General features: G+C 46.4%; 1 protein-coding gene across 1 annotated transcript; it reads right to left on the bottom strand.

Moving 5' to 3' along the window:
- Nucleotides 1-4,255: 4,255 nt before the first annotated feature.
- Nucleotides 4,256-5,616, bottom strand: LOC133916788 (ethylene-responsive transcription factor ERF073-like). The gene has a single exon (XM_062360627.1). It carries the CDS (start codon nucleotides 5,416-5,418, stop codon nucleotides 4,477-4,479), a length of 942 nt encoding a protein of 313 aa, XP_062216611.1. The 5' UTR covers nucleotides 5,419-5,616; the 3' UTR covers nucleotides 4,256-4,476.
- Between the last annotated feature and the right edge of the window lie 5,464 nt (nucleotides 5,617-11,080).

Raw genomic sequence — 11,080 nt, forward strand, 5'->3', positions numbered from 1 at the left:
TTCCTTCTTACAATAATAAATAGGTTTTGTCTCAGCTCCTTAGTTGATAAATTCCACCCAATCTCAGTATTTGCTTTTGTACTACGGGTAAGTAAGAAGAAGAAAAAACTTGTTGTGATCTGAGAATCTGAAGGAGTACTACAAAATATCATGAGAGTAGGATTCCCCTCAGATTCTTTCTTTGTTTGCCTTTTGTCTAAAATGACCAGTAAATGTTATCAGTTTTTGCGAAGTGAGCGTAGCTCGGTTGGCTTGGCCTCCTGTTGTGGAGCCAGCCCGTTGGGGATGGATCCCATGACGTCGTATTTCATTATAAGGCCTCCAAAAAAGATTTTGGGGAAGGGTGCCGATGTTAAAAAAAACATTGTCAGTTTTGAGGGGAAAAGAGGTGGTACCTATAGAACATAGCTATCTCTTGTGCAATTAACATTTGGCCAGTTAACATATGTCTCATCTCTGCACATCACTCTTTTCCGTCATAGCCGCCGTCGCATGCTTGGTATGCTTGAAACTTGTATTGCCACATCACTCTTCAAATGATTTTTGCATGCATATGTAGTCTAATATTGCTAAGTATACCTCTTCATGTGATTCTTGAACAGATAACACTTCTTGCACAATTTTTTTGGTACGGGGGCATGCCTCTTTCGATTGACATACGTAGAGATGTGTTATACGTCAAAACAACCGCCGCCATTTATTCCATCTTTGGTATTGCAAACGGCGGCATGGTCGCTCGTGAATGTGTAAGTAAGAAGAAGAAAAAACTCGGTGGTCAGTAAGTTTGGCTATAAGTCCAGTCCACTTCATCTGCAGACGTTACAAGAGAAGTCATGCAATAGTTAGGCTGTTAGGTTGGCTCTAGAGAAGACCACAGGTATTTAATTCATACAAGTGCATTTGAAACATGGTGATCAACACTCCACACCATCTTTGTGGCAATGGTGTTGCTGCTGTGAATGGACCGAAGGTTCTTGAGATATATGCGTGGTTGCAACATTCAAGCCAATTAACCTGAGTACAAAGATGGATCAATTCCCCAGCCAGATAAAACATATGATCGACACTCACTAATTCAGTAAAGACGCTAAAAAATAGCAAGCAAACTGGAAGAACTAAATATGTGTGACGCGATCTTATTCCTGCTCAAGCACGCATTGTTCTGCAAATTGTGTGCCAAACGCTACATGGCATTTTACAGAGAAAATTGATGCTGCAATTTAGTAATTCAGGATTTTACTTATGCATGTTGTATATCCGACTGAAACAAGAAAGTATTTTGTTTAACCTCCCTCGATGTACATGCTGCACCGTATTTTTTTCTTGACAGAATGAGTGCAGCAAAAAAAACAAGCGGCCTGTTCCCGTGTTTGCAGACAAACATACGAGGATGCAAGCAGATATGAACTTGGTGATTATCATGCATACGTATCGATCTTGAGAATCAGAGTTCAAAGCACTGGATCGGAGGACTTCGGCACGGCTTGCTGCGGTGGCAGGGGGCGCACCCCACCAAGGACCGGGAGAGGAGAGGACTGCCCTGACGCGATCTGCGGCGGTTGCGCGCCGGGCGCGAGGATGCCGGCATGGCCTGCGGCGGCGGTGCGGCCACCCAATCAGGGGCGGATCCAAGAGGTGGGCTGGGCTGGGGGCGGGCTTCAGCCCTCTACCCTGGGCACACCTGAGAGCCCCAGAGTCTCCTTACAGCTTTTAAACATGGAAGATGAAGAAAGCTACAATTTTTAGGCATGGAAGAAAAAGAAAGGGAGAAGAGGATGAGAAGCCTCCTACCTCTAAGCACACTTAAGAGCCCCTGCCCTCTATAAATTTTCGATATGAAAGAGGAAGAAGGAAAGAATAAGAGGAGAAGGAAGAGAAAAACTAGAGTAAAAGAAAGGAGAAGATGTTGAGTCCTAAATTTTTTCCTTTGAATCCGCCATTGCAGGTCTGCACCTGATCCGTGGAGGTGGAGGAGATTGGACGGACCGAGGCGGCGGCGCACCTCCCTATTCGACTCCCGAGACATCTGATTTTCCTTGTTTCTCGACCGGCGCATGCAGGAGCGCCCGTTTTGCTCTCTTTTCTCTCTGATCTACGTATGTGTTATCTACTTGCTCTAATACCTACACCTATCTTTACAAGGAGTAAAACGAAATGCCTATCTATACTAATATAGAAGACACGCGTTAGAGGCGATCCGCCCCTGTCAATTAGGAAACATCCAATGGGTTTACTGGTGTACAATACAATGAAAGCATTTAAATGGTGGTTTTAGTTTGTGAGATTATTTTTCATGCCAACGCAAAGGGCTTGACACGTAGTTTTGTTTAACATATTGAATTATTTGGTACTCTCTCCGCTTCCTATGATACGGCGTACTACAAAGTTTTTGGCCACCAGTTAGTCAAATTATGTGATTGTTTAGCGTATAAAAATTACACCAATAAATTCGTATTTCACAAATCTTTTAATATGGCATTGATTTGTTAGCAATTGATAGTACAGCGTAAGAGAAAATAGTGGTCAAAGTATACTCCTAAAGACCTTTTCAAATTCTAATAAGTCTTATAAAAAATAGAGGGAGTATTTCTTTCTTAAACTGAACACCTGACTTACAGATGCATGCTTACTAATACAGTAATACTGACTGTTAGGTCATCTCCAGCAGCTACCTCAAATTTTCATCCTCTAAAATACTATTACAGCATCCCCTATCACTATTACAGTATCCCTTATTTTTTCATCTCCAGCAGCTACCCTATTTTCTACCTTCTACTCCCTTTTTTCTCTCTCCGAACCCACTGTCAGCCTCTGTGAACAGTACTACTACAGTACCGTCATTATTTTCGTCCTCCGGCCCACTGACAGTCTCTGTGAGCAGTGTGTGATACAGTACTGCTACAGTGTGATGGGTGCTACAGTAGTTCCGCAAATTTGCAAGGCCGCTTCCTCTCTCTGCAGTACTGTAGCACCGGAGAATTGATACAGTACGTAAACAGTACGTAGCAAATCACTGTAGCGCCAAATCTGCAAAAATACCTCTCTATCGGACGTCCAAAATTGATTGGACTGCTCTCTGACGTAACGTCAGGGGATCCCATTCCTATCTAGAGTCCATAAGGGACATATTTTACTATCGACAAGAGTTACCCTCTTTGCCCTGCATATGGGGTAACAATTGCCACATGCAAGCATCACGAAACCGCAGCGAAAATTGTTTCGTCATTGAAGACGTGGGATGTGCTACCTGGCCTAGAAAATCTTTCTTTGGTGCCGTGTATGACATCGCTGAGGGGCACTTCTTGTTTCTTTTTTCCCCCAAAAAATAAGCACTTGACTGGCATTACATGCAACACGCATGAAAAAGCCGGAGCCTGAATAAGATGTACATACATATTTCTGAAGATAGAGACGAATCCGCACAGGCAAGCATGCTGTGGAGCCTGGAGAGGCCTGATGGGCGCTGCAATGGCGACATCCCGCTTTGTTTAATCATGGAGTTGTTTGTGCGTGTTGGGTGATGGAGCCAGTACGTCGACGCCTGCTTTTGGGCTGGCTCTGGTGATGAGATTGAGCGCGCAAATTTTAGTTAATATTTATTGTATTTTATAGCTTAAGATTATCTAAGCTTACCAAATGTTTTTTTACCTAAGCTGTCACACTTGGGAAAAAAATTGCTACACTTAAATTGACTACCAGAATCTTATCATATTTTCTAAATCTCTAATATATAGGGCCACAATAATAAGAAATAAAGCTTACTACAATTATAACTGGAAACGAAACGATTATCTAAGCTAATTAAATATATTAATCTTAGACGTGATAAAATATAATAATACGCGACTATAAACTAAACATATCCTTTGTATTCAACTTGACTAGCTCCTTTGGAGATAAAAGAAGCCAAGTTCAATGTCCCTCAGTGGGTTGTCAACACTCAACACAATAATACTGCTACACCAATAAAAAATGGAAATATCTTCCTATCTTTTGGGGCTTTTGGAGCGAACAAGTCTATCTTGTCATTATCTTTTCCAAATGGATCTTTAACAGTATCTGCTGTCATCTCCTAATTCATCTTCACTTTGTAAATCTCCTAATTCATCCCAAAAAATAACAATGGTTAACCTCGGCGATTCTGCAGCACAGTAATTTCTTCATTTATTTTTATTAATAAATATGTGTTACATTCATAGCCGGTAACGAGAATAAATAAATTATTCGAATTTAAAATATGATAAAAATAAGTAAATTATTCAAATATAGATATTTTTATTAGATGGAAAAAGAGAGGGAAAGGTCAGATCTTGTAGGATTTGAAACCAGTTTACGATATTGCGATGTGATAGCACTGCAGTCAGCTCTTGCATCGATGGCACAGGCAAAAATCTTTTTCAGACGACGGTAACGATACTACAACGTTACAAACTTGACAAAAAACCGTAATTTACAAGACATGGACACAGGTGAGGCTTAAAATGACAAGCTGTCCTCGACGAGGCAGTCGTCGTCGAAGCTCCACAGCCCCATCCCCTCGTCCGCGGCGGCGGGGGCGTTGCTCTGCACGGCGTCCGCGCTGAACAGGCTCTCCAGGGACTCGTACGCGCCGCCGTTGAAGGCCAACTGGTCGCCGAAGAGGAACGCGTCGAACAGCGCGTCGGACTCGGCGCCGTCGGAGTCGGACGCCTCGGCGGTGCTCGCCGGCTCGGCCCTGGGACGCTTATCGACGGGTTGGTCGGCTTCGACCTCGAGGACAGGGTGCTCGGCGGCCTCGTCGGTCGCCGACATGCCCTGCCACGAGAAGTCCGGGAGGGCGCCGGACTCGGAGCTCTCGCTGGCCTCGGTTTCGTGCTTGATGGACGCCGCGTGCTCTTCCTCCTCGTCGACGAGGTCGATGACCGGCGTCGCCTGGGCAGCTGGGACGGCGCCGTCGCGACCGCGCTTGCGGCTGTCAGGGGCCACGGAGGAGGGTTCGGGGAAGTTGACCTTGGCCCTGGCGCCGCGGATGTCGCGCGCGGCGGCGTCGTAGGCGAGCGCGGCGGCCTCGGCAGAGGGGAAGGTGCCGAGCCAGACGCGGACGCCCTTGACGGGGTCGCGGATCTCCGCCGCCCACTTGCCCCACGGGCGCCGCCGGACGCCCCTGTACTGCGCCGGCTTCCTGCGCCTGCTCGGCGCGGCCTGCTCCTGCCTCCTCGGCTTCTTGTCCTTGGAGGAAGCGCGGAACACGGACGGCTTGCTCTCCGCCTCCTCCCCCTCTTCCATCATCTCCTCGTCCTCGTCGAACTCCCGGAGCGCCGCCTCGAAGTCGTCGGCCCTAAGCTTCTTTCCCTCGTCCGCGGGCCAGAGGCGACCCGCCGCGCCGCGCCGCGCCGGCGTGCTCGGAATGAGCTCGGCTAGGATCGCACCACCGCACATCTTGCTCTGTCGCCTGTCTGTTACTCCTCTCCTCTCTTTCTTCTGGTTCTTGAAAAGAGTCGCTACTCCCGGCCGTAGGCTAGCTTCGGTGTTTGGTTGGGAATGAGAGGGGTCGGGCGGTTAAATAGGGAGGTCGGAGGACGACGCGACACGTCTCGTGGTTGCGAATTGGTGACCTGACCACGGCGTGGGGGCTCCAAAATTCGCGGGACGAGCAGCTTCTCGCACACAGCGTGAGGTGATAAGGCCGAGGACTCCGCGACCAGTGCAATGCATCTGCCTGCCTCTTCCCTTCGTACTCTGCCCACTTGCGCCTGCGCGCGACGCGGCGGGGACCGCGGCGGGAACAGCCAGCGGTTGCCGTGTAGACCCGGACAGCTGGGGGCGCCTGCATGGTTTGCCGGTTTTGAGCTACTTGCCCATGAGCCCATCCTCCGCAGCAACCTACCCTACGTCCGTCCCTGTTGCCGCTTGTGTGTGTGTGGAGGCGCGCAAACCTTTAGACTTTGGAGCCATCGCCCGGCACGGCCACACGCGAAGCCACACGCGAAGGGACCCAGAGATCGATCGTGTCAGCGTCGCCTGCGACAGCTGCGACCGAACCGAAACCCCCTTCGCCCCCCACGGTTTATGGCAAGGCTGTATTGTCAAGTGGCCAACTGGATTTCTTTTAAGCAAGTGTGTTAGGTATTTTTAAGCCAGGCTGAGGTTATTCGGCTGGGAGGTGATCATGATATTACTATAAAATATGTTGAAATCTTTTATTAGCAGATTGGATCTTTCTCTGTTAAATATCTAGGTGCCCTGTTAGCTTTAATAGGCTTGATGTCTCGCAAGGTAACGTACTCATTTTTAGTAGTAGGCTTATCCTTGTCAATGTAAATCTTTCGGACGTCTCTGTTTACCAAATGCCAATATTTTTCTTCTCAAAATAGTTTTTGAGCGGATTGATCTTGCTAGAAGTAATTTTTTTTACAAGAAGGTAGCACAGAAAAATATAATCCGATTAGATGGGAGAAAATATGCTTTACATAAGAAAAAGGGGCCTACGTGTTAAGGACTTAAGCAACCTAAATATTGCACTTATATGCAAATAGTGATGGAAGATTGAAATTGGTACAGGCATTTGGCAATCAATTGTTTATAAAAATACCTTCTAAATGCTTCGATAGCTACTGTCAAGTATAAATACAATGACTCCTTTTGTCTGACCTGCTAAAAATTAGAAGCTTATCTTTTAAGGTAGAAAAGTCTTGATTGGTAATGGAGAAACTTCTAGATTTTAAGATGATGTGTGGATCTCTTCTAACCCTCTATCTTTCATGTTTTCAACTCTCTGTACTATTTCCAATCAAAAGAATATTACTATGTATGACCGTCATCAGTTGCAGGAGGATCTTATTTTTAGAAGATGGCTTTCTAATGATCTCCATTTGCAATGATCTTTGACTCAGAGCTGGCTTGAGAGTATTCATCTAGGTGATACTAATGATGTAGTATCTTGGTTCATAAAAGGGGCATTTTTAGTGTTAAGTTCATGTATAACTGACTGGGGAAGGATGCTCCTTATCAGCCATACAAACACATTTGGAATGCCAAAGTTCATTTGAAGATTAAAATCTTCTTGTGGTTGATTCAGCAGAATTCCATTCTTACAAAAGACAGCTTGATTAAAAAAAGATGGAGTGGAGACCCCTCATGTTATTTTTGAATTTAGAATGAGACTTGTCAACACATTTTCTTCATTTGCCCTATTGCTAAGGTTACATGGGGGTGTTATTGCTTGATGTAGATATTATCCCTAACTCTCTGCAATAAAATTATAAATGGATTGATGATAACTTTTGCGGCTATGAAATCTTTTGCCACTCTTGGTTTAGTTGTAGTTTGTTGGTCCATTTGGAAAGCCCGCTGAAAGGATCGAATAGCCCAAGAGGGGGGGTGAATTGGGATATTAATTTTTTTTTAATTAACTACTGCTTGACCAAATAAAACTTATAAGAAACGCAAGTAAGGAATTTTAACTAGCACAAGATAGCTAACCACGCAAGAATTAACTAAGAAAGACAATTCCTAAGAAGAACTTGCAATAATAACAAAGCTCAAAATAAGATGCAAGAAAGTAAAGAGTCGGAGAAGACAACACCGATTTTTTCCCGAGGTTTCGAGAAGTTGGCACTTCCCCCTAGTCCTCGTTGGAGCATCCACCAAGGATGTCACTCCCCCTTGAGTCACCAAGGCTCAAGTGCTCCCTCTTGATTACCCTTTCTCCATCTCCGGATTGGCGGGTATCAAACCAAGTACATCCTCTTTTTCGGGGCTCCCACAATTGCTCCAAGAGCTCACCGAGAAATCCTCCGATCACCAAGACCGTCTAGGTGTTGCCAACCACCAAGAGTAACAAGCCTCAAGCTTCACTTGACAAAGACCAAGCCTAGACAACAGCTAGATGCACACTTGTTACTCTCCAAGCACTCAAAGAAGTCCTTAATCCTCAACTAAGAACTTAAAATGGACACAAGTGCTCCCTCTCTTGCCTCTAAATGACACACCAAGTGTATGAGCTGCTACAGGGTTGCAAGAGCGGCTGTAGAAACCAACTGAGTGGGTATTTATAGCCTAGAGATCAAAAATTAGCCGTTGGCTAACCACTCTCATTTTACTGTAATCACCGGATAATCCGCTGGCTGTATCCTTAAGATCACCGGATAGTCCGGTGGGTTCAAACCCAGAGCCAGCTGTCACTAGCCGTTGCACGGCAACATTTGTCCGGTGATAAACTCCGGTGAACAACAGTCAACACCGGATAATCCGGTGCGTACAACTCACCCGACCCTTCGAATTTCAGAACCTTCTGCAAGAAATACTCCGGTGATATTTTTGCTACCACCGGATAATCCGGTGAGTTCAATTTGTCTGAGTTTCTTCACAACATTTCTCCGGTGGTCTGCCAGCTAAGTCACCAGATAATCCTGTGAACGTAATTTTCCACTGTGGCCCGAAGCAATGCTCTCTGCAAGAAATAGTCCGGTGTTCATATTATGCATTCACCGGATAATCCGGTGGGTACAAAATTGTTTTTCTCCGAAAATTTTCTCTGCTGGAAAAGCTCCGGTGGTCACCGGACTTTCAGCACCGGATATTCCGGTGTAACACTTCTGAAATTTTTCATATAATTCGGATGCCTCAATTAGTGTTTATCCGGTGAGTATTAGACATCCATCAGAGGATAATCCGGTGAATAAATGTTTTGTGAACTTGTCCAATTCAACTCTCTTTGAGCTCTAATTCCTTGATAGCTTCACCATGGACTTGTATGCTCTACCTAGTGCTAGAATTTAACAAGTGTGCATCATCTACGTCTAGACTCACTAAGTCAAGCTACTACTTTTAGCCCCCCTTTATAGTACGGTCAAAAGACAAAAAGAAAAAAGGAGACCTATACTACTCTAAGTATCCTTCATCTCCTTTGTGATACTTAGAACTAGAAGATCCTTAGTCTTAAAGCATATGTCCTTTGATTGTCCATATAAGCACTTTTAGGGATCAAGATTAACCAAATGTCATTGTATACTGAATTTTTGATTCCCTTCAAAACAAATTGTTAGTCACAGTAATATGGTTGTCATTAATCACCGAAACACTTACCACTTACCTAGGGGCCTAGATGCTACAATCTCCCCCTTTTTGGTGATTGATGACAACACAAATAACAATAGAGATATGAATTTGAAGAGTAACCTATCATACTAGGCAAAAGAATGTATAAAGCAATAAAAGCGAGATAAAGCCTAGCGCTACAAAACTATCATGCTAGAATAGGTAGGAATTATGCGAGCATGAAAATAAACACAATGTGATGACAGGCGAAACACATCCATATACAGAGCCAGATAGCCTGTCATAACATCAAAATCAATCCATAAGATCCAACATTTCAAAACTAGCTACCCAAAAATCTAACCTCCCCCTGAATCAAAATCTCACTAGACTCACCAGATACTTTCTCTACCAACTCCCCCTATTACTAGACTCTCCCCCTTTGGCATCTAAGCACCAAAAAGAGAAAAACTAGGACATGACTAAGCAGCCGGAGCTGGAGAAGATGGAGGACCCAATGGTGTCGAAGAAGGTGCCACGACGAACTGAGAACCGTCGGCCTCGGAGTCAGAGCTGGACGAACTGTGACCCGCAGCTGCTGTCGCCTCAACGATCTGATCCTGCACGGACTGAAGAGCAGCATCTGGAGCGTCAAGTGCTGGCTCAGCGACTGAAGAAGGCACAACTGACAGCTGAGGGACATGAGGAGAGATGACTGGCTGCTGCTGCTCGGGGACTGTCGGCTGTGGAGTGTCCTCGAAACTCAGAGGGCCAGTGGGTATAGGAGAAGTCAACGATGGTAACACTGGCCTCTGAGACATCCCAGCAGGCAGAGAGTACACTCCGGAGGCCAAGAGAGCTGACAGAGGGAAATCGGACCCTGGAGTACGCAAGAGTGCACTGACACTTCCTGGGAGATGACTCGGAGCAGGAGCTGAAGCAGGTGCTGGAGCTGGCAACTGAAGGCCCTGTGCCTGGAAAAGAACAGAGAACAATCTGGCGTTGTTCTCACGGTCTGCCTGAAGTGCTGCAAACATGGCCTGCTGCTGCTGCTGTAGTGACTGCATCAGGGCAAACTGCTGCTCCTCTCGGCGGCGAGCATCCTCTGCCTGAGCTGCCTGCTGCTGCTGCATCTGCCGAAGGATAAGAGTGATCTCCGAAGGCACTGCAGCAGAGGGCTCGGTGGTAGCTGTCTCAGTATCTGAGGAAGGAACTGATGTCTGAGGCGCACCCTGAGTAGAACCACCAGCCTCAGCATCATGACGTCTCGGGAGTGGTGGAATGAACTCGATATCCTCCGAGTCACTATCGTCGTCATCCAAGTCTATGAAGGCATGAGGTAGCTCTGCCTCGGCCTCTGCAAGGGCCTGGTCCTCAGCAGCAACTCTGTCTCGCTCCTCTGCTGGGATTTGCCGCTGAGCCTGCGCCATAGCACGCTGTCCGCGACGTCTGTCCGTCGGAGCGCTAGGAATATAGTCCGGGAATCGCTTCGGGGATTGCTGGTATTCGCCAAGATGCTCTGGATAATGAATCGAGCGAGCCAACAAATATGAGATGAAATGCGCGAATGGCTGCTGTCTGCCCAGACCCTCTGCTATGTTATCCTCAATCTCACACAAGATGAGATCTAAAATGTCGAACTGCTGATGAGTGAGGATAGATAAGAGCAACCACTGCTGGATACTGGTAATAGCCTCTGCGTTCCCGATCCTAGGCAACAGGCTGCGTCTGAGTGCAAAGTGAACTGCCCTTGCCTCTGGAGTCAGCATCTCTGGCAGTCTCAGTGAACCTGGAGGAAAAGGCGACCTGAACAACAGACGGATCTCGTCATCCGTCGGGAAAACGCCACCGGTCAGAGGACGACGAGGAGGATGAGCGTTCGGATGAACGACCTCATGCAAGAATCTGGTACTCTCCTGAAGCCTCAGAGCCTCGAGCATATCTGCCCGGTACAATTTGTAGACCTCTCCCTGAAACATGAACTGAATGAACGACCTGTCGGGAGTGATCCATACTGTCGCATAGAATACTCTGACCCAATCCCCAACATATCTGTCCACCT

Source organism: Phragmites australis, chromosome 4, assembly GCF_958298935.1.
Source record: "Phragmites australis chromosome 4, lpPhrAust1.1, whole genome shotgun sequence".
NCBI classification, from domain to species: Eukaryota; Viridiplantae; Streptophyta; class Magnoliopsida; order Poales; family Poaceae; genus Phragmites; species Phragmites australis.

Coding starts and splice junctions, on each gene's coding strand:
- LOC133916788 (XM_062360627.1), bottom strand. CDS start 5,418: ATGTGCGGTGGTGCGATCCTAGCCGAGCTCATTCCGAGCACGCCGGCG.